The sequence below is a fragment of the Rhynchophorus ferrugineus genome, unplaced genomic scaffold, assembly GCF_030347505.1.
Source record: "Rhynchophorus ferrugineus isolate W39M unplaced genomic scaffold, kcgeb_rfMv2 rfM3, whole genome shotgun sequence".
Taxonomy (NCBI): Eukaryota; Metazoa; Arthropoda; class Insecta; order Coleoptera; family Curculionidae; genus Rhynchophorus; species Rhynchophorus ferrugineus.
This window is the reverse complement of record NW_027472582.1, coordinates 5,740,175-5,764,955: the sequence shown is the minus strand read 5'-3', so window position 1 is coordinate 5,764,955 and position 24,781 is coordinate 5,740,175. Positions and strand designations below refer to the sequence as shown.

At 31.7% G+C, this 24,781-nt stretch overlaps 1 protein-coding gene across 3 annotated transcripts; it reads right to left on the bottom strand.

Moving 5' to 3' along the window:
- Positions 1-304: 304 nt before the first annotated feature.
- LOC143193608 (alpha-tocopherol transfer protein) lies at positions 305-23,790 on the bottom strand. Of its 3 annotated transcripts, XM_076399928.1 has the most exons (8): positions 23,659-23,765; positions 19,772-19,959; positions 10,488-10,655; positions 7,044-7,200; positions 3,755-4,007; positions 3,579-3,692; positions 959-1,061; positions 305-868 (listed from the first exon to the last, which is right to left on the bottom strand). In XM_076399928.1, exons 3-8 carry the CDS (start codon positions 10,633-10,635, stop codon positions 720-722), a joined length of 924 nt encoding a protein of 307 aa, XP_076256043.1. In that variant the 5' UTR covers positions 10,636-10,655; positions 19,772-19,959; positions 23,659-23,765; the 3' UTR covers positions 305-719. The 3 variants fall into 3 exon arrangements, with proteins under 3 accessions (XP_076256043.1, XP_076256044.1, XP_076256045.1); XM_076399929.1 differs by lacking the exon at positions 19,772-19,959 and having other exon boundaries at positions 23,659-23,790; XM_076399930.1 differs by lacking the exon at positions 23,659-23,765 and having other exon boundaries at positions 10,488-10,668; positions 19,772-19,905.
- Between the last annotated feature and the right edge of the window lie 991 nt (positions 23,791-24,781).

Sequence of the window (24,781 nt, the reverse complement as noted above, 5' to 3'; positions counted from 1 at the left end):
CCTTAAGTGTTTAATTAAGTTGTTTCCAAAACTCTCATATGTAAAATTCAGAGAAGGAATATTTGTCGGACTTGATATTCGAAAGCTAATGACTTACGCGAAATTTACAAAATGTTTAACAGCTCATAAAGTAGCAACACGATTATGATTGCAAAGTATTGTTTACAATTTTTCCTGTAACCACAAATGTGAAAGATTATAATTTTTTATTGTTTTTCCATATTAGTCATTGGTTGTTTTTCTTCAAGGTATATATTTACAGGTTCAACCTATTTCTGTTAAAATAATTGCAAATTAGTGAGAATTACAAATATAAATAATTTTATTTTGAGTCTATACATTTTTAGTTACACTAGTCTATATAGTCTATATAGTTTAAGTTACAAATGAGCAGATTTTTAATATGTTACATATTTTAAAAATTATAAATGCTGTATTTTGTTTCTTATGCTTCTAAATATATATATTTTGAGAATTTTCTTTTTATTCTACAACTAAACTTTTTTGACACTTTTTCATATTGTGAATGTCGAGAAAAATGAATTTTTCAAGTTAGGTTGCGATTTAGTATGAATTTTTAATCAACTTTTTTCCTTTCTATCAGCTTAAAATGCCTGTATTTTATTACTTTTTTTATACCAGATATAAAAAATTATTCACTTTGTCGAACATTATATTATTGTAATATTAATATTAAATAATTTTCGGAGATTGCGACGTCAATCTACGTTGATTTTTCGAAAGTTTCCATAATATCCTAGCAGATCGTCGTTTACCAGCTTATCAGGTCTCAGGGATTCGTTCACACGCAATTTGGACACTCTTTCATAACTTTCCTTGTTTTCTTCGAATTTCTTTAGTAATAGATCTAAAAGGTATATAAAAGCTATGTAATGTGAAATAATGCGTAAGAATGTAAGTAAAGAAAACCTAGAGGCATATGAAGGTAATTACTTACTGTTTAACTCTTCTAAGGATAGCTCATTTCCTCCAACATCTTTTGGCAATACATCTTTTCCAAACACATCAAAAAGGATATCCGTATTAGCTGATATTTTGACCTATATAAGCCAATAGAAATAATTATTGGTATAAAATAGTAATAATAATTTTTAACATTTAATTTTCACATTTAACATTAATTTTAATAATGCAATAACAACTCAAAACTAACACTCCAAAGTGTGGGAAAACGCAACAGTTGGCTAGCAAGGTTATGGAGTCTATATTTTGGGATTCGCATGGAATAGTTTTCATTGACTACCTTGAAAAAGGAAGTACCATCAACAGCGACTATTATATAGCGTTATTGAACCGTTTGAAGAACGAAATTAGTGAAAAACGGCCACATTTGAAGAAAACTAAAGTGCTGCTTCACCAAGACAATGCACCGTGTCACAAGTCAGTGAAAGCGATGGTAAAAATCCATGAATTGGACTTCGAATTGTTTCCTCATCCATCGTATTCTCCAGATCTGACCTCCAGCGACTAATTCCTGTTCTCAGAAGAATGCTAGCTGGGAAGAAATTTTCGTCGAATGAAGAGGTGATCGCCGAAACTGAGGCCTATTTTTAAGCAAAGGACCAATCGTACTACAAAAATGGTATCGAAAAGTTGGAGGGTCGCTATAATCAGTATCACCCTTGAAGGGAGTTATGTAGAATAAAAAAACTAACTTTGCAAAAAAAAGATTGTTTTACTATGGAAGGCCGGGGACTTTTCAATTGACCTGTTACGTGCTTGCGTGTATTTTAACAATTTTAATAATTTTCACTTGACAAAGACATTTATTTATTAATAAGTAATATATTGAAAATTGGTACGACATATATTACTTTAAATATTTTCCACCACTTTGACAACTTCTTTCCTTCTTTCTAGTAAAATGACCATACCAAAAATACAATGTTGTATTGGCAGGGATAAAAACATTTGGTACACATTTTAAATAGATAATGGGGTTAAAGGTGTTTTAACGATTAATTTATTCTTCCGACCTTTTATCATTTATATTGAATATTTAATTCATAGACCTATTGAAAATTTTGAAATATCATTAGTGATTAGTTATTTAACGCTTGTCTTAAGCTGTTAAAAGCTAGGTGTAAGCCGGATATCAAAAATGTTGTCATTATTCTGTATATGTTTTAGTAATATCTGTAATAAAATCACGTATATCTGGTGCCAAATTGTTTATCGGTTTCTATTCTAAATGTAATGGCTCTAAAAATAGATAAACAGAATATATTGTCATTACTATGGTCAATAGAGATTATAGAAGAAATATTTTTCTGAACACTTAACACTATAAAAAAATATTAATAAAAATTTGAACTGGCTTCAAAAATATATATAAGGATCACTAAAAATTTAAAAATTCTTAAACTGAAATTTTCAACATAAAGAAACATTTAAAAATAATATATGTACATAATAATCCTTGTAATATATAAATAAAAATAAATAAAGACCTTATTTAACCTATCTACTACACCTATTTTATATTGTAGTATATACACACAATTTAGCTAAATACCTACCTAAACCTATTTATCTATTGATGTTGAAGCCTTATTGACAAGCTACACTTTTCAACATGTGTCATTTCGTAGAAATGTGAGCAGATTTTTTTTTCAGTCTCAATTTGTACCAAGTAAATTGTATCTAAGAGATTTGTTACATTTTTACTACTTTGTATAATTAGGTGACTGAAGGTTTGAGTACTATGTGAAGCTGATGGCAACCATGCTCTCTCGGTTTCAACATGTGAATACTCGCTTGGATTTTTTTTGTCACCTCTACAAATATATATTATTTGGTACTCATCACAATATGAGTATAAAATAAAAATAGCATATAACAAAATGTAATGGTATAAAAATAAAAGGATAAAAAGGAACATAACTAATTACTTACGTATTAATAAAAGACTTTTGTACATTGAACGACATGAAGGATTTCAAGGAATCTAAGACGTAGGTTTTTTAAGAGGTGAGTTTTCTGGGATGAACAAGCCTGCTACCCAGTGAGGGGAGTTAAGTTCGGTCCTGAATGTGGTCAAAGAGTTACATTCTAAGAGTATATGGCATACTTAGTAAGAGGAACCACAGGAGGCGGTGTTTTATTAGTCGATGGCGAACGGTGGATTTACAATGTCCTAGTATAAGTCGCTTAATGATAATTTGGCACTATATGGATTAGAATAAGAGGATATAGGACAAGAAATTGTGTTTAATTTGTCAGTTTAGTTAATTCATGTCGTTTCATCCAATACCAAAAGATAGACCAAAAAATGGGCCTATTCCTGAATAGTTTCAAAAGATTAATCGTTTTTTTCGAGACGGATTCTGTAAATTGCCTGAATGTACCAATTTTTTATAATAAAACTTTAAATAAACTAATTTATAAGCCTAATACAGGAATATTTCCTTAAATAAAAACTTGAAGCTTTAACGATGACCTATACTGAATTACATTGTACTGAAAAATAAACTGACATATTTGAAGACTAAGAACATTTTAATATACTTTTTGACGAATATTTGTTTCTGTTCGTGTTGCTCTCGTATTAGACTTACCCTATCTCTAATTTTTTTGTTCAGAGCTGGTATTAAAATCGTGTTGAAGACCGCCTCCATAAAGGAGTGGAAATTCACTAAATAAATCGATGCCATTCGATTCGAGTACACCTTCTGAAAATGACAAGAAATATATATCAACGAAACAGTAACCAACAGTTTACCATCGGAAATACCTCGATAATAATCGAAGCTTTCCGCACAACCATCGGGCTGAACTTGGGCAAGTGCGCCGCTTTTATGCTGCCGCAATCGAAGATTAAATGAAAGTTGTACGTGTCGTCTTCCTGGATCAGCAGTTCCAGGACGTGGTGCACGTGAACTAGGAGTTTCTCGTGATCGAACACATCCGGACCATAGTTCGGGTTCAATTGGGCGAACAGTATTCGCTTGCAGTCGCTGGTGAGTTTCGGTAAAGGTACACAATAACTGAAAGTAAATTAATCGATATTAATTTGGACGGATATGTATATATGATATCATGTAAGTGTGATATGTGAATGTTTTGTAGAGATAAAAAGTTTATTTTATTTTAAAAGCTATTTTATATTCACCGAAAGAAGTGGCGATAATCTAACGTCGAATACAAAATGATACAGAGTGTTGAGACGTAGTTACATTTATTTATATATAAGGAACTTGTTTTATTTTAAGATTATGAAAATTGCAATGTTTCTTCTTTTGTATAGTTTAGTAATATTTGTGACAAAGGAAAACAGTTATGACTTCAGGCAACATAATAGGTCAATTGAAAAGTCTCCGACCTAGCAGAGTAAGACACATTTTTTTGGCAAAATTAGTTTTTTTTTATTCAATATAATTCCCTTCAAGGATTTAAACCTTTTGATACCGATTGTGGAGTACGATTTGTCCTTTGCTTCAAACTAGGCCTCGGTTTTGGCGATCACCTCTTCGTTCGACGAACATTTCTTCCCAGCGAGCATACATTTGAGATCTGAGAACAGAAAATATTTGCTGGGGACCAGATCTGGAGAATACGGTGGATCAGGAAGCAATTCGAAGCCCAATTCATGGATTTTTGCCATTGTTTTCAGTGACTTGTGACACGGTGCATTGTCTTAGTAAAGCAGCACTTTGTTTTTCGGCGATTTTGTCCTTCGAATGCTCCAATAACGCAATATTATAGTCGTTGTTGATGTTCCTCCCTTTTTCAAGGTAGTCAATTAAAATTGTTCCATGCGCATCTTAAAATACAGACGATATAAGCTTGCCAGGCGACTGTTGCGTTTTCCTACACTTTGGAGTGGGTTCATGGTGTGCAGTCCACTCGGATGACTGTCGATTGGACTTCGGAGTGAAATGATGGAGCCATGTTTCATCCATTGTCATATACCCATGCAAAACTCGGGTTTATTACGCTTGATCATCTTCAAACACTGCTCCGAATCATTAACTCGTCTTTGTTTTTGGTCAAAAGTGAGCTCGAGCGGCACCCATTTTGCACAGAACATTTTCATACCCAAATATTCGTAAATGATATGATGTACGCGTTCAGTTGATATATTTAGAGTATCTGCTATTTCATTCAATTTCAATTTACGGTCATTCGAAAATCATTTTGTGAATTTTTTAAATGTTTTCGTTGGTAACAACTTCTTTTGGGTCCACTGCGTTTATCGTTTTCGGTTGATTTTCATGCGGCAGTGTCCGAAATCTTGGTATCAAGCCAAATTGTTGTTTCAACTGTATTTTTTCCGTTCAAAAAGCAATATTTTATCAACACGCGAAATTCCTTTTTATCAATTTTGTTCACAATAACAAAAACTTCACTCAAAATGCTATAATTCACAGACTAATGATCCGACAGCTGTCCAATTTATACGCGCATCTTTTGAGGGTTAGGGCCAACTAAAAACATATGAATTTTGTCAAAGCACTTCATTTAAAAATGTTTTTGTAGTAAAGTGTCATATATAAATGTTTCTCTTTACTTTATTTTGTGACGAAAATGCTTTACTTAATCGATAGTGGTAGAATTTCGAAAATCATTGGGTGACCACTACTTCATAGTAATTATAGAAAAATAGCAAAACAATGGTTTTTAAGGTTCTATTAAAAAATTACAATTTAATTTAAATAGTTGAATTAATGGTTAGACTAGATTCGAACCATACATGATGAATACAATCTTTCCAACCCTACCCATAAACATTTAAGGCTATAACTACTCTCCGGTTTTTGTAACATGTTTCTCCAGTCGTAAGTAGGTGATATAATATCGTATAATATAATGTTATTCTAGAGATATTATCTTCAAAACTACACAAATGAGCGACATGATGTTTGAGAAGCTTGAAAACAGAAATATATAGTGACAGAAAATGATTATAGCTAAATTCTTCTAATTATATTATGGATATTTTAAAAAGCAAGAACATTGCAATGCTACTTTATATATTAAAGTATTTTTTTGTAGAATTTTAATTCGATAGATCTCTACTAAAATAAATATTTTTCGACACAGTATTTTTGCAACTTTAATATGGAAATATACTACTAATATTGTTGTAAAACATTCATTCATATTTATAATGTCTCGACAAAGACGGACGAAGATATATTTTAGATATGTAACTAAATGTAAAACGCTTCTTTAACATTGAATTAAATAACTTTACGTAACCGGATTGAAGACAAAGCTCCTAATATTGTTCTTCAGGTATTTAGTGGAGGTAATTCCTTAATAAGAATAAGTTTACCTATGAGTCTTGTCCAGTATTGCGAAATAAGGTTTATACATTATATGGTGCAACTACTACTGTACTGGTTATTCTATGAAATCGGTATAGTTTTTCGTGGCATTATGTAATGAGTTAAGTGTTTAGAATTAAGGGTATCATCCCCTTTTTTCCGTTAATATATAATTTAGTTTTCAAATGAATTAATAGTTTTGTTTAAAGTTTTAAAACAAGTATTTTTAATATCTCAAGATATTTATTTTATATCCTCTGAACAGTGTCAATACCCTAGAAAAAAAATTCCGAGACACCGATTCTGTATAACACCTTAAAGAAATCAATTAAAGCTCTAGATATTCATTCGGCTCAAAACACCACTTGTGATCCAGAAAGAAGATATGAAGCTGGTGCTAGGTCCTTGTCAAAATGTGGATATTTCTTTATATTTAAAATAAATCGTCTTCTGGTTGTAAACAAGTGATTTTAATGAAAGCGCATTTAAAATTAAATACCAAATCTAATAGAAAAATAAATTTAAAGTTTTTAAACAATAATACTGTTTTCAATTATACTTTTAATATTTTATAGAAAAGAACCAGACATTGTAACCCGCACATCAAAGAAAATATTTGAAGCAAGAAAATATTTATCTAAATTTATATCTTGGAACCTACGTGTTCCATGTCCGAACGTGATTTTTACAGTTGCCACAATTAAAGTCGATTAAAAACTTTTTAAAAGATCTTAACAAACAAAACAAGCTCACGTTATTTTGCCATGGAGTATCATGTCAGGAGAGAGGGGATGATGATCGTATATTTCGGGCATCAGGCTTCTGATTGTGTAGTACATATCCAGCTTCTGTTTCGCCTTCTCTATGCTGAATTTGTTGTACAGTATTACGAACTTTAACACCTTCTTACCTAGAAATTAGAAAGTATAAGTTAACACTATATGTACTATATGTATTATAGGTTCTGTAAGTTTTAATAACATTTATTAAAATTAGGTGTTAGTATAGAAAATATATTGAATATTTATGTAAATAAATCAAAACTATTATACGATTTTTTTCTTATATTTTAAAGTATATAGGTTAAATAGGGTTTATCTAAGCTGGACCTACACCTTAACGTGGGCTCCGAACCACGGTCCTCGGCATTATGTCTACCAACTGGTGAGTCACCATTTACAACAGTGTGCTAGTAGGATTCCAATCCGCGACTAACGCAGTAGAAAGTCCGTCTTGTCGCCTTGACCATAGCGCTTAATGTACCGAATATTACTTTTGTTCTAAAGTTTACAATTGTTTTGATGATTGGGATATTTTAGAAATAGGATTGGGTTATGTGTAGCTAAAACTAACAAAAGAAACCTCAAAGATAGAGCTGCAATAAAACAATTAAAGTATGGTAAGATAAAAATTTATAAAGGCTCTTGGGTTTGACCTTGTTACCGTGAAATATTGAAGGGACTTCTAAGAAAATCGCTAATCACTATTATTAAGAACATTAAACTAATAAATGCTCCATTCAGACCAAAGTAGGTACCACAAGTGTGGATAGAGGTTGAAGTGATAATTGTTGCTAAAGCAGAAGACTTACCTCAGGAAGCAGCGTCACATCGGCATATTACTAGTAGAACAGTAGAACTCTTATTGAAAATGATAAAAGCAGTTATTGAGGAAAAACGTCTTATTCCGGATCATCAATTTGGTTTCAGGAAACAACATTCTACGATCAGGATTACAAGACCACCAATGATATATAAAAAACACTAGAAATGGAGTTAGTTCTGCCATATTTGCAGGTATCATTCAAGTTTTCACAGAGTTTAACATGAAGGTTTAAATCATAAGATTAAAATGCTTCTCCTTGGCCAATGCTTAAATATTTTAAAGCAATATATAGCTGATCAGTTCTTCAGAGTCAAACAAGAATATGTAATATGAGAAAAATACAAGCAGGTATGTCATAGAGAGGTGTATTGGGATCTGCCCTCTATCCGCTATATACTCAAGATTTGCCTACGTTTAACGAAAATATTGTTGCTACGGTTGCAGATGACACTGTAATTCCACTAGCCATTGGAAAAATTACAAACAGCTATTGCCGAAATACAGTGACTCACGTAAAAGTGGTGCATCAAAATAAATCAGTGCATTCTGATTTCACCAACGACAGAACCAAATACAAGCGAATATTTATAAACCAGCAAGTGGTTCCGTATGGAAATACAGCCAAATATATTGGCCTGACCATTGATGTTAAACTAAGGTAAAAACGACATGTTCAGAGGACTGGATGGGTAGTTAGTCTTAAGTAGATCTCAGTCAGGCTAGTACATCATAAGCTTTTGCTTTACCAGCAAGTCTTGAAACCAATGTGGACGCATGATGTTTAAATTTGAGTTGTACGAGCTAAAACAATAGAAATATCATAAAAGATTTCAAAACAAGGTACGATATTATTGATGCACCATGGTACATTCGTAATAACAATCTGTATGAGGACCTGAAGGTAAAAATTGTCGATAACTTTATCAAGGACTATGCCTCTATATTGAGGTTCAGCAGTCCTACATAATGTTGGCTTAGTTAAAAGATTAAAGGTAGCAAAACCATTTGTTATTGTTAGAAGCGTGTCAGAAGTTATACCTGGTAAAGGACTCCTTATGCTGGCTACAACCGTAAACTTCAGGAACACCCGAGATCATAATATTTTCGAACACTCCTTAAGAATACGAAACGCACGTATTCTATCGGCGCAAGAAGTTCTTAACTGGAAGAGTCTTTCCCTCCCCGAAATCACGAATTGATTTGAACGAATCAGGATACAGAAAAGAGTTTCTTGAACCAGTCTTCTCAACCATCACCAAGAACACGAGAGAGGAGTCTCAGAAATTACTAAAGAAATGAATAACATCAGAATTTGTCATCAGATTAGAATTACCGGAAGCAGTATTGACTAAAGAGTTAACAAAAGAATTGTCAGAATCAGAACTAAAAAGAACATCTACTGTTCTAATTTTAATTTGAAAAATTATACGAGTTACAGAACAAAGACCAGAAACAGTAACTTCAACAGTAAAAAAGTCCTGAACCCAATGCGGACTTCTGGCATTTAACTCTGTGATTGTACGAAACAAAGCAATACAAATATTATAATATATTCCAAAACAAGGTCCGATATTATTGATACACCATGGTACATTCGTAATGGACAATGTGTATAAAGACCTGAAAGTAGAAAACCTCGATGACTTTATCAAGGACTATGCCCAAAGTAATTAAGATTGAGGTTGACGAGCTCCTCAGAAGTTCTGGGCTTAGTCAGAAGAACAAAAGGAACATAATCATTTGATCTAATATAGTGACGTATTAGAAAAACTCAGTCGTCAATAAAAATAGTTACATAGATATTAAGCCCAAAGTATCTATAGAAGAATAACTACTTTGTAATTTTAAAACCTTATAGGCTTTAACCAAGTAGCTTATTAGACTTAATTTACTAAATTATTGTAATAAATAATGTAGAAAGGCTGCGATTGTTATTTATATTGACCTTCACTCTGCTTTTGATAGTATACACTGATCCTAATTTTCTGTGGTTTTAGAAGATGTTCCCGTTAAAGTAATTAAGCTCATTCGGGTATCTTACGATGGTTCTACTAGCTGTGTGTGAGTGTGAAATGATTTGTAAAATTCACTGTCTTTCAGCGCAGTAATGAATGCAATTATGTGAAGACTCTTTTGAAACAGGCATATCATATAATATTATGAATTCATAGATCAATATGATACAGATGATTCGTTGAAATAGATTTTGAGAATTCTAGCATTCTAATGATGTACTGTACCGCGAGACACTTGGCTTGAAAATTATCGAAGAAAATATTAAGGCACTGACAACTATCGCTGAAGTAACAAGCCGAATTGGCCAAGCTGTATTAGCTTTTGGTTCTCTAAGATGATGCATGTGGAGGTGAGAAAATATAGACAGTCCTTGGACGCTTATCATGATAATTCTTCTATATGGCTCCGACATTGTAACTCTTTCACACTAGATGCTTAGACATATTCATCCGTTTTCTATCCGATAGGTTTTGATGACCAAGCGTAAAAATGTTAGAAATACTGGTTATTTTTCAAAACAAATAATGTTAGTAAAAAACTTAAAATTTTAAAATAGTCTTACTAATTTAAACTTACTTGGTACTTCAGGAAAATGTGGTTGAGACTCGGCCCATTGTCTCATAATATCGACATATTGATCCAAATCCTCCTCGGTCTTGTTATAATCCTTGTACATCTGCTTGTACACCTCGCTGGTATGGTTACCGAATAGTGATACAGCCATTTCGAACTTCACGCCACCAACTTGAAATCAAGACTGAACGATAACGATAGGCGACAACCAGTTATATAAAAAAAATCAATAACCATTAATTCATGTTTAATTCATTCAAGTACGTATATTTTTTCAAAATTACATATAATTATTATGCCCAAATACAATTATCGAGTAAACAGTCGATTAAACTGTATGATATATGGTACAAACCTTGATAAATAAATATTGGACATTGTTATATTTATTAGTTGAAAAAAATATGTATAATTATATAGTTAAAGAAATTGTAACGATTTACAGTAGAATATATAATATTTTTTAAATTAAAAAATAGGTATATATTATAATGAATTATTAACTGAAAATATTTAGTTATTGGTCCTTCTTTTTACGTTATTTTATATTTGATTGATGTGCCCCTATTAATGCACTCCTTATTTTTAAATAACAAAGCATTGCTATATAAGTCAAATTCTTAGACCCATGTGTATGTGGGCTACTACTAGCAAATCGAACAAAGCCATCCAACATGTATTCTTATTCCAGTAACCTATTTCAGTGCCCCTGAAATTATGTATTCTCTGGGTATTCAACATCTTCTGGAATCCATAACGAGTACGATTCGAAGCACCAGTGTAAAGTACTCTGAAAGAGCGTCAGTGTAATTAAATGTACGCAATGTTAGTAAAATACGTAGGTTAAAAACTTTACTACAATTAGACTTGATTAATAGATACATAGAATAGTTCTTCATCATAGAATAGAATCTTGTAGATTTAATTGTATAACAAAAATCCCACCAATTACTTATTTGCTATTGGGTGTATAGATGGTGCTACGAGAATAATAACAATCACTACATAGTATAAAACAAAGTCGCCTTTTCTGTCCCTATATCCCTATGTGCGCTTAAATCTTTAAAACTACGCAACGGATTTTGATGCGGCTTTTTTCAATAGATAGAGTGATTCAAGAGGAAGGTTTATATGTATAATACATGCATAATATACTAAGGCAACATTGCTAATTTTAGAGGTTTCTAACGTGATGTCGTAAATTAACCTATTTTTTAGGCTTATTTAGCAATTAGCAAAAACGCTGCCTAACCCTACGAGTTAGATCAAATTAATGTACTACAGTATTGTACACCATAAAAAGGTCTACAAAAAAGTCCGCGATGGTATATGTTTATGTTTTAGGGATAACCCACATTAACCATTTTTATTGTTTACTTTTTACGTGAGAAAATGGCTTATTTACGAAGCTATTTTAAGCAATACGGCATTAATCCTTATCGAATTAAGTACCTTAAATACAGTGTGCAATTAATATAGATCAATATGGTTCCTTATAGCATGTAAATTAAACAAATATTTTCGGAGATATTACAAATTTAAAATTTGCGTTTAAAAATGTGTAATGTAATAAAAATTGTATGAATTTAGATATTCCAAAGATAGCAGGAAATCTTCATAGTAAGTATAGGGGAAGAGGAATTGTTTTACTCTAAATTTAATGCGTGCAGGCCAAGGGCAGTAATGAATGAACCAAAAATACTGGATCGATTTTAATCATGTTTTCATTGAGTGACATAGGCATATATATTTTATGCCCGTGCAAAGTCGGAGCGGGCCGCTATGTTTTTATATACAACGTTCATATTTTTTCTGTAGTGTATTTAATTTAGTATCAGCATTGCACCCGTGCGAAGCCGGGGCGGGTCGCTAGTAAATATATAATCTGTTAAGTTGCTATAATAAATAGTATATTAAAATTACTTTGTTTATTAATTTATTAAATTATATATATATATATATATATATATATATATATATATATATATATATATATATATATATATTTAGTTATTTATCGTTCATAAATTTTCATTTTCGTACAATTACACAAATACATATATTTGTATCTTTTTGTAAATTTTTATTGGACTATTACTGGATTTTAGAGGTAAGACTCTTTCAATAAAATTTTTATGTTTTAATAATGTTTTTCTGTAATTAGCAAAATTCATAGTAGTTTAAGAATGTAATATTCAATACGTCCTTCATTGACATTAATTATTGAGTTACATTTCGACCTTATTTTATTTTTGCAGTGGAAACAGGGAGAACTTTCATTTAGAGCTTTTTTGGGCATCAAGCGATAACAGTAATGGCACATATTATAATTAATTATTAACTATAAATATTTAATTATTCTTCCTTCTTACATTGTTTTTAAAGTTCAAACCTATACTGATTTAGTATTTAATGGATATACTCCCATTAATACAATCCATATTGTCGTTCCAATAAAACGGTCAATGCATGTTATTAATATCGTCGAGTATATTGCCAAATTCAGTTTGAAAACAGGCAAAATGTTTTTTGAACTCAGAGCGGATAGTTCCCTCAATTCATTCTACTAATTAGAGTTAATTTAACACAGATAAAAAGAAATAGAATGAAGTCTAATGCGTCCAAACATATAACCGAATTGGTTTATAAAGTTCGATTTGTATTGGTACAGTTCGACACCGTTGTCATATGTCAGTAATATTATTTCAAATAATAATGACAATAATCAGAAGTTAGAAACCGGTAAACGCTCTTTTGGCGCTTGTTTTGATACATTTCTAACTGTTGTTTCTAATAATTTGTAATAATTCTGATTAAAAATGCCAAATTCATTAATAGTCAGATTCGGGAACTGATTGCGTTCCTAATCAGACATTTTTCCTAATTGACAACCATTAAGGAAAGTAGTAATATCATACTGTTTATTTTAAATTACACAATCGCTTTACATGCTATATTGAGGTGGATAAGATAAGATCAACAACAGTATGGGAAGGATTATTGGATTTAGAGTTAAAAAAAATTATTAATATACACAACATGGTTATAGTACGATATTATTGACTATAATTTCACTCACAGTCACTAAAAAATATAACAATAATTATTATTCAAGTTTATCTATAACTAGAGTGATATAATGAAATCGATAACGATAACAGTTTTTTATTATAAATAACATTACAATGGTTTCAATGAAAATTGTTGTTTCTAAATATTAAGCCATATTTTGAGGTATTGAAAACGGGAAATAAATAAAATTTTATGGCTTAATTAAGTTATTAACATAACACTTACATTTTATTGATGATATGTAGCATCATAATAATTATCAATTAAAAAATTACCTTGATTGGTAATAAATGAAGGGGTCAAAAGCGCAGAGGTATAAATGACCATTTCATTGATATAAAATAACGGTCATATACTACCAGATGTAGTCGTCTGGCGTTGCAATACATACAGTCGTATAGTGAAAAAGTTTTACCTGAATTATTTTTAAGTTACAAGCAATTAAATGTACGCAATGTTGTTAAAGTGCGTAGGTTAATACTTTTATTACAATTAAACCTGATTAATAGATACATAGAATATTTTTTACAACAACATAGTACATTTCGACCTTATTTTATTTTTGCAGTGGAAGTAGGAAGAACTTTTCTTTAAAGCTTTTCTGGGTATCAAGCGACAACAGTAATCGCCATGCCTTCCATTTTTCTCTGTCTATGGAACAATTAAATTTTATTTAGGATAAGAAACGTTACACATGATTTAAGTTTTGTTATGGTTATTGAAATAGTGAGGCAGTTTTTGGACTTAATTCCATAACATCCAAAAGAATTATTTAAACAATACAATTTAATCTATAATTTGATGTTCGTGGCTGAAGAAATAGAATAATTTTTGGAGGAAACATTAAAAGAAATTGCTTACTATAAGAGCAATATTAGGTAAACATCACTAATAAATACACTATTAAGTAAAGATCCCGAATAACTAGTTCAAATAATATCAAACAATGAATCAAAAATATTTGTTAATTTTTGTTGATATTATTACTGATATTTTCGCTTTTATATCCTCTCTATATAGATAGTTAAAATATATCGCCATTCAGAGAAAAACATGATTACTACTTTGTATGCACACAAGTGGAGAAACCAATTTGCATTTTTTTATATATTGTTGTGTAGACAGAAACACATTGTTACATACAAAATTCATTCAGCAATGAGATAAATTTACATCGCCAAGCGAGTGAATTCAAATAAATAGATTGCTATTAATAAATGCAAAAGTTGTGGCCATGGAGAGCGATTAAACGTAGACATTGAAGGTACGTACTATGGATTGTTCGGTCTACCTTGATGAAGAAGTGTAAGTGTACTCTTAGCTGAAGACGGCTTGACTCTGATTTCGAAATTTCAATTTCACACTAACCTCAAATCCAGAACTAAAGCAATTAAAACATTTCTTAAATAAGAGAACATTTCTGTCTTCATACGTTTGTTACCGTTAAACCCTTTATAGCGGAGAAATCTGAGAAGGAAGTGTTAAAACGATGATAAAACTTGGATAGTTGATGTTTGAAAGAATGTGGTATGGTCCAATGGATCGTCGTTTACATTATTTATTACGACTGCCTTCTTCCTACAGTCAAGATTCCGTTGTGATATGGGTGGCAATATCGTGGCATTCAGCTGGTCCTCTCATTCATGTCACTAGCAGTATTACTTTGAATGAATATCTCGATATCCTCAATGATGTAACAGGTCGATTGAAAAGTCCCCGGCCTGACACATAGATGGCGCTACTATTAGTAAATCCATATGTTTTTAGTTAGCCCTAACCCTCAAAAGAAGCCCCATGAAGAAGGACACTGCCCCAGGAAAATCAACCATCAAGGGTTGGTATGCTAAGTTTAGACGTGGTGAAATGAGCACCGAAGACGGTGAACGCAGTGGAGGCCCAAAAGAGATTGTTACCGACGAAAACATTAAACAAGTCCACAAAATGACTTTGAATAACCGTAAATTGAAATTGAATAAAGTGTCAGACTGTAACTTTACGAATGTTTGGGTATGAGAAAGCTCCGTGCAAAGTGGGGTGCCACGAGAGCTCACTTTAGACCAAAAACGGCGACGAGTTGATCATTCGGAGCAGTATTTTAAGATGATGAAGCGTAATAAACAAGAGTTTTTGCATCGATATGTGGCAATGGATGAGACATGGCTCCATCATTTCACTCCGAAGTCCAATCGACTTCAGCAGACGATTAGTTACTACCACATAGCGTTATTGGAGCATTTGAAGAACGAAATCTCCGAAAAACGGACGCATTTGAAGAAAAAGAAAGTCGAATTGCTTACGCATCCACCGAATTCTCCAAATCTGACCCCCAGAATCTGACTATTTCCTGTTCTCAGTTCCAAAGAATGCTCGCTGGAAAGAAATTTTCCTGGAATGAAGTGGTGATCGCTGAAACTGAGGCCCATTTTAAAGCAAAGGACAAACCGTACTACAAAAATGATATCGAAAAGTTGGATGATCGCTATAATCAGCGTATCACCCTTGAAGGGAATTATGTTGAACAAAAAAAAACTATTTTTGACAAAAAAATTGTGTTTTACTATGGTAGGCCGGGGACTTTTCAAGTGACTTGTTATGCTTAAAGCCCAAAGTTAGCCCAAAGTGTCTATTGTGGAATAGGTTTTTTTTCATAACTTTAGACCACCGCTATAAATTAGAATAAAAACAAATATCTTAATATATAAAAAGAAAGATCAACTGTTTTCAGATGTTTAAATGCAACTTGAAATATCCAAAATGAGAGAAAATGTTTTTTTTTCAATACTTTTCGTTTAATACAGAAGTTTTCTATGGCATACTATGATTGGCAATGAAACGTTGATCTACAACAACAGTTGAAATCTATGGCCTAACACATAACAATATATTATAAGCAAAAAATAACAATATTAATGATCCTTGGACAGAAATAACATTAATTTTCAGAGAAAAATTTGTAGAAAATAGTAATTCTAAATGAACAATCGTTATTACGCACATTGATTATAATAACAATAGGGATTTTTTATGCCTTTCATTTAAAAAAAAATTAACAACGAGTCTACGAATTATTTTGTACATAATCTATGCTACATTTATACCAGAATTTATGAATAATTTAGGTACTCTTACGTACTTAGGTTTACTCGAAACTAGTTAAATTATAATAAAATAATTTTTATAGTATAATAGAGTGACAAAAGTAATTTTTTATCGCATGATGATGATTTATTAATTTACAGAGAGTCAAACTATTAAACTATAGCCGAACTATTAAAACCAAAAGTTATTAATCAATTTAAATGTCAATAGTTGGATTGGAACACTAAGCATTCTAGGTTAAGGTTCAATTATTGTCTGACTTGTCGAATTTTCTATTTTTTAATTTTTAACTAGAACATAATAGGCGTCCTGACGGCGTATTTGTATTGTAAGTTTTATTCTTTTTTATTTATAATTCGTATTGTGTATGTTTCTATATTTTTATAGATATAGACAATTTAGTGGTTTAATTTATGAATCATTTAGGTACAATTTAAGAATAACATTTTATAAAATCAATCATAGCGCAATTTCAAGACAAAGCGAAATAATTGATTATGTGTTGGAAGTAGACCATACCAGGTTTGTTGTCAATTGCTCTAGGCCCTAAGAGCTAGGAGGATTGTGACTATAACCATGAAATTTCAAGGGTCTTCGCTACAGGTGAATATATGAATATTCTGTTAATTTCAAAATGTAAGCAAGAAAGTCATAGAAGAGTCGGACACCACCAAGAATCTGAAGGATATTGTCATGGAAAGTGTGTGATATATATGCGAATATTTTATCTTAATATCGATTAACAAAATTCGGTAATAACAAGAATCGTTTGACCTCTTTTTTACAACATACTTATAAAAAGATATTGACACAGTTTTTAGATTTTCGCAGGCATCTTCTTTGATTCATAATATAAATATTAATCACTCCACTTTCAATTTTAACAATCTCAATTAATTTGATATCTGTTGAACTCAGAACAGCTAACAAAATTTGTCTTTGCTTAAGAACTGGTAATAATTGATAATATTTTCGAAACATAGTACATCATTGAATTAAAGGTAATTGTAAAATTTATTTAGATTTTTCTATAAATTTTATTTGCACTAACTTCTAATCCATTTCAGATTTCATTAGTAAATGCATTTTGTAATAAAGCAAAAATACTACATGCAGTACATACATTAATTTGCACATTAAGAGTTAAAATGAATGTTGTAAAGTTAATTCATTATTTGTTGGTGACTTTTTAGTCCCAATGTGGAACACAAAACAAAGTAGAAGCTATAGAAGACAAGTTAAAGTGAAAACAAATTAAAAACTTATCAAATAAGTCTGGTTTTTTCAGTTTATTGTTGATTAATAGTGATTCCAGATGAAAAATATATATAAAAGATAAAAATTATATTAATACATAAATGATGTAATGAAAATATGTGAATAAAATGAAACATAATTATTCAGACATAACTACTTAAATTTTCTGGACGGGACACATGGGACAAATAAAAGAAATTTTGAATTATTTACAGTAATTTCGTAAATACTTTGAATCGTTGATAGATACAAAGGTGATTAACGATTAATGCAATAAATACAGGTCAATTGAAAAGTTTCCAGCCTGACACCTAGATGGCGCTACTATAATTAAATACATATATTTTTAGTTAAACCTAACCCTTAAAAGATGCGTGTATAAATTAGACAGCTGTCGGATCATTAGTTTGTGAATTATAGCATATTGAGTGAAGCAGTTATTGTTATTGTAAAAAAATGGATAGAAAGAAATTTCGCTTTTTGAAGGGAAAAAATACAGTTGAAGCAAAAACTTCGCTTGATGTGGAGTTTCCGGATACTGCGCCAGAAAAATCAACCATCAAAGATTGGTATGCTAAGTTTAGACGTGCTGAAATGTGCACCGAAGACTGTAAACGCTGTGGATGCCCAAAAGAGGTTGTTACCGACGAAAACATTTAAAAAAATTACAAAATTATTTTGAATGACCGTAAATTGAAATTGAATGAAATAGAGTACATTATAAAGATATCAAGTGAACGTGTACATTATATAATTCTGTGTAAAGTGGGTGCCGCGCGAGCTCACTTTTTTACCAAAACCAACGACGAGTTGATGATTCGGAGCAGTATTTGAAGACGATCAAGCTTAATAAACCCGAGCTTTTGCATCGATATGTGACAATGGATGAAACATGGCTCCATTATTTCACTCCGAAGTCCAATCCGAGTGGACTGCACACGATGAACCCGCTCCAAAGCGTGGGAAAATGCAACAGTCGGCTGGCAAGCTTATGGCATCTATATTTGGGGATGGGCATTTAACAATTTTCATTGACTACCTTGAAAAAGGAATGACCATCAACAGCGACCATTACATAGCGTTATTGGATAGTTTGAAGGACGAAATCGCCTAAAACGGCCGCATTTATGGAAAAAGAAAGTGCTGTTTCTCCAGGGCAATGCACCGTGTCACAAGTCAGTGGAAACGATGGCAAAAACCCATGAATTGTCCTTCGAATTGCTTTCTCGTCCACCGTATTCTCCAGATCTAGCCCCCAGCGATAATTTACTCTTCTCAGATCTTGAAAGAATGCTCGGTGAGAAGAAATTTTCATTGAATAAAGAGGTTATATTAATACCGCCGAAACTGAGGCCTATTTTCAAGCGAAGGACAAATCGTACTACAAAAATGGTATCGAAAAGTTGGAGGGTCGCTATAATCAGTGTATCACCCTTGGAGGGAATTATGTTGAATAAAAACAAAATTGCCAAAAAATATATTTTACTGTGGTAGGCGGGGGACTTTTCAATTAACCTGTTAACTATATGACAGTTTATTCTTATAATCTTCTATTAATTATTTTTGAGAATTTGTGATAAGTTTTGTGAAATCAAGGATTTATTTAATGATTTTATATACATTTCTACAAGTTAGTTTCTATATTGTAAAAAATAAAGTGCCTTGTATTGTATTGTTTTACTTCCACGTTTATGTTATAACATAAAAGTAAATAAAAGTCATATATACTTATATTTAAAAGATTTGATATTATTAGCAGAATAAGATTAACTTAAAGAAGATAAATTGTGGTCGAATTTCGACTACAGGAGGAGCACTTGTTCTCATAAAACTCTCACCACATTCATTTCGTGTCTTACCTTAACCAAGTCGGTATATATTCATACAAATCTCGCACCGTTTAATCAGTTCTCATCAAAACTAATTTGATAACAACCCGGTCTGTACTGTATGCGACACGTTGCTTTCACGAACACATTCGGAATGATTTAAATTGGTGGGATAGTCGAAGTTGTCCGCATTCAGGCCTTTCAATGGTCTGATTAAGCTGAAAAGGAAAAAATAATGACTTCAAGGCAATGGTAGCGCGTTCAAGAAGTAAAGCGACCGATTCGTTACGCAAACTATTATGCGTTTCGGTTCGGCTATTGTGGTACTGGTGGAAAATAGTTAAACATTATATTGTCACTATCAAGCAACCTATTTAATTTGCTCCCTTTTGTGACTTTAGTTGTTTATTGGTTAAAGAATATTTCTTAACAGGTCAATTGAAAAGACCTCGGTCTGACACATAGATGGCGCTACTAGAATTAAATGAATATGTTTTTAGTTAGCCCTAACACTCATCATTCATAACTCATAACACTCGCATATAAATTGTACAGCTCTCGGATCATTAGTTTGTGAATTATAGAATTTTGAATGAAGCAGCTTTCGTTATTGTGAAATAAATGGATAAAAAGGAATTTCGCGTGTTAATAAAATATTGTTATTTGAAGGCAAAAAATAGAGTTGAAGCAAATACTTGTCTTGAGACCGAGTTTCCGGATACTGACCCATGAAATTCGACCATCATAGATTGGTATGCTCAGTTTAGACGTGGTGAAATGAGTACCGAAGACGGTGAACGCAGTGGACGTCCAAAAGAAGTTGTTACCGACGAAAACATTAAAAAAATTCGCAAAATGATTTTGAATGACCGTACATTGAAATTGAATGAAATAGGAGACCTTTTAAAGATATCAAGTGAACATGTAAATTATATCATTCACAAACATTTAGGTATGAGAAAACTCTGTGCAGAATGAGTGTCGGGCGAGCTCACTGTTAACCGAAAACAACGACGAGCGCAATAAACCCGAGTGTTTGCGTCGATATATGACAATGGATGAAACATGGCTCCATCATTTCACTCCGAAGATCAATCGACAGTCATCCGAGTGAACTGCACACTATGAACCTGCTCCAAAGCGTGGGAAAACGCAATAGTCGTCTAACAAGGTTAGGGCGTCTGTATATATCTTGAAAAAGGAAGGACCATCAACAGCGACTGTTACATAACGTTATTGGACCCTTTGAAGGACGATATTGCCGAAAAACGGACGTATTTGAAAAAAAAAATGCTGCTTAACCAAGACAATGCACCGTGTCACAAATCAGTGGAAATGATGGCAAAAATCCATAAATTCGGCTTCGAATTTCTTTCTCATCCACCGTATTCTCCAGAGCTGGCCCCCAGCGATTATTTCCTGTTCTCAGATCTCAAAAGAATACTGGCTGGGAAAAATTTTTCGTCGAATGAAGGGGTGATCGCCGAAACTGAGACCTATTTTGTAGCAAAAAATATTGTTTCAAATAGTTGGAGGGTCGCTATAATCAGTGTATCACCCTTGAAAGGAACTATGTTTAATAAAAAAACTAATTTTGCCAAAAAAATATATTTTACTATGGTAGGCCGGAAACTAGATTTTTCCTGTTATGTACACTGGTGAAAATATTTAAAATATTTTTGTGATCTTCGAAGACAGTCAATGGATTGAATGACCAAAAACTTTGTGATGTTCACGAAGAATAGTAATGTTGACCAGACTAAAAATATTTATTTTAAAAATATTCTGTTTTTTCTTGTTGGTATCTTTGCGACTTATATGGAATATTAATATGTTATTCTGACTATAGCCCTCTGCATAAAAATTATTTGACGTCAAGAAGTCTAGAACGATATATTATGTGACTTGATAGGCTAGGATAATATTCCATATAACTACTGTTTCGTACCTATATTCTATTCAAAGTTTATCTGCATATGCGTCATCAAGATGTTTAATGTATTGCCTGCCGCTATTTGTAAATTCGTTTTAGAATCAGACAATATTCTCCTTCTCAATTTATTCTATTTAAAAAGAGATAGAATGCTGTTAGACAAGTTCGAACATGTAACGGAATGAGCCTGTCAAAGCGGTTCAGTTGTCATACGTATGCAAAATTCTTGAAAGCAATAGGGATGAGAGATTATAACTCTAACCTATAAATTATTTTGGCTGTATAATTAACTATTGTTTTAGATGTATTATAATGTTAAAATAAATTATATTCGATGAGATTATTGTTCAATTGTTTTATATATATTAGAATTTTGATGCATGTCAAAGCCAAATTGAACTAAAACTGAGAGTTGATACGGCAACATTGCGACGTTTTAGCGTCACAAATTTCGATGACGCATATACAAATAATCTTTGAATAGATTAAAGCTGACCAGAAATAATGCGAATGCCTATCTTTGGTACCTTGCCTATAATCCTGATTTTAAAAAAAATATTGCTTTTCAGTACATATTTTTGGTGAAAAATTCATATAAAAGCTAAAAATTATATCAATACATAAATGAAGTAATGAAAATAGTAAAAAAAAAGATGTAAAAAAAAACTTTCTAGTAGCGCGATTAAGATTCAATGTTATCAGTACTAAGACAGGGTGATGAGAGTGGAAACAACTAAGGGTGAGTATACAATTAATATAGAATTACTCTAGAAAATTGTATTGTAGAGTGTGAACGATTTATATGCATAGATATGTAGGTAATTGTTCAGAAAATATATGAGCGTTTGTTTAAAATGTAGAGGGGGATAATGAATATTAATTTTTTTTTGCAGATATGTTAAATGCATTAAGGAAAATGCAATAACTAAATCTAATCTTGTCAAGAAAAATGTATACATGAAGTAGCAGACGAACCTAACGAGAATGATTCAGAAACAACAAATTAGACGTGAAAGAAATACGAACTAAACACAAGAAGGTAAGTATATTCTCTAATAAAAATAAAATACATTACTTAGTTGTACATTTATTAACTAGGTGTACTAAACATTCAGAGGATACCATAGATAGTTTAGAACAAGTTCAATGTAAATATAATTAAAGAACTTTAACCTATAAGCCAGTGTGGTTGTTTAATGAATTCTAGTTTAAGTCCTTAATATATGCATCAGAGGCACTGTAATGTATAAAGAAATTATATTTTATCACATTTTTGTTTCATTATTTTATTAGTATTATAATGTTGTTGTATATTTAAGCTAGAAAAAACTAATAAGATAAATTGAAATGAAGTTCATTGCGACTCCGTGGAGACTATATACACTATTCAAAGTTATTTTGTATATACGTCATCTACATTTTTAACGTCAAAACGTCGCAGTATTGGCGCATCAACTTTCAGTTCTAGTTGAGTTTTGATATACAACAAAATTCTAATCTAAATAAAATAAATGAATAAAGGTGTTATCAAATATAATTTATTTAACATTATAGTACGTCTGACAACTGGACGACTTTGACACACTCATTCGTTTACATGTTCGAACTAATCAGACAACATTGTGTTTCTTTTTAATTAGAATAAAATGAGAAGGAAAATATTGTCTGATTCTAAAACGAATTTACAAATTTCGGCAGGCAATACATTAAACATCTTGATGACGAATGTACAAAAAAACTTTGAATATATTGTATATTTACTGTGACTAGTGACTGTTGTAAGGTGATCAAAGTAACCGAAAAATCCAGACAACTATTTCTCAGACAGCTCAGGATGTTTTAAAATGAACAGATAAAATTATCTGTGAATATGAAACGAATAATTTATAATAATAGATGTGAGAAAAGCAAATAGTACTTTCTAGAGTAATAAGTGACATTCAAAACATAAAACATAAAACATGTTAGCTCAGCAATCACTTACCATACCCAATCGACGGAAACTGATCGCACAATGGGTACTTAGTTATTTAAACCGTTTACGTGAATGGCGCTAATCAGGTCGTTCTATTTTTATTTTGGGACAAATAAATATTATTGTCACAATAATTAATAAGTAAGCAACTTCATTAAAAAAATGATAGCTTTATCGGACGTGGCTGATTTAGTTTTGTTGAGGTTATTAACGTTACGGACACCATTCCACAACAGATATAAAAATTTATTTTTTCGATAGATGCGTTAAGTGTGCGAAAAAAAGCCATTTTTGTATAAAATTGTTTTATGACTAAAAATTAATTCTAAAACAATATCATATTTTGCTTAGAATTCTAATGCCATATATTACATAATCAGTAATAACATATGTATGGAAAGAAAATGCGAATTATTAATTAAAGTGGTTAGGTAAGGGGTAACGGTTGGGATAACTTCTTAAACAGTACAATAGCTATTTCTGGAATATTTTCCCAATATTTTAAATCTTTTTATCATCGAAGGTTTATCTGGACTGGACCTATAATTTAACATGGGCTCCGAACCACGGCCCTCGGCATTAACCCTACCGACTGGCCAGTGACCAACTTAAAGACCATCCCACAAGACATCCTGTCTTACCCGGTCTGGTTACTGGCGTGACTGGGATGGTTATTACTTGTCGGATATTCTACTCTTTTCATAATTGGCAGTGATGCATAATTAGGAAGTCTTTCTTCTAATTTCCGCTTCTGCATTAAGAATCTTCCTCTCTTTGGGAAACCAAGAAACCCATAAAATTGATGTGAACTAAATCACATGAACTTGAACACTAGCTTAAGTAGTTTAAGCTTAAGAAGTACATAACTGATGTATTAATGCCGTACTCGTCTTGCTTGTCTATTAATGTAAATACAACAGAACATTAACAATTAATAAACAAAGCATATCTAATGTAAAATGTAATTAATAAACAAAACGCCTGTAAAGTTTAAAATATAACCACGATGTGAAATCTGAATAAAACTGTTACTCCAGATGTCAATTTGATTAAGAGATGCTATATGACACACTGATTGCAGTTTAAATGGTAAACTCAACGTACTCACCAGACATAACATCCCCTGACTATT

Bases quoted from the DNA above. Each gene is read 5' to 3' on its own strand.
- LOC143193608 (XM_076399929.1), bottom strand. From the start codon at position 10,635: ATGGCTGTATCACTATTCGGTAACCATACCAGCGAGGTGTACAAGCAG. The intron at 1,062-3,578 runs GTAAGTCTAATA...TGGCTTATATAG, and splicing joins ACAAAAAAATTAGAGATAGG to GTCAAAATATCAGCTAATAC. The intron at 869-958 runs GTAAGTAATTAC...TATACCTTTTAG, and splicing joins ATCCTTAGAAGAGTTAAACA to ATCTATTACTAAAGAAATTC.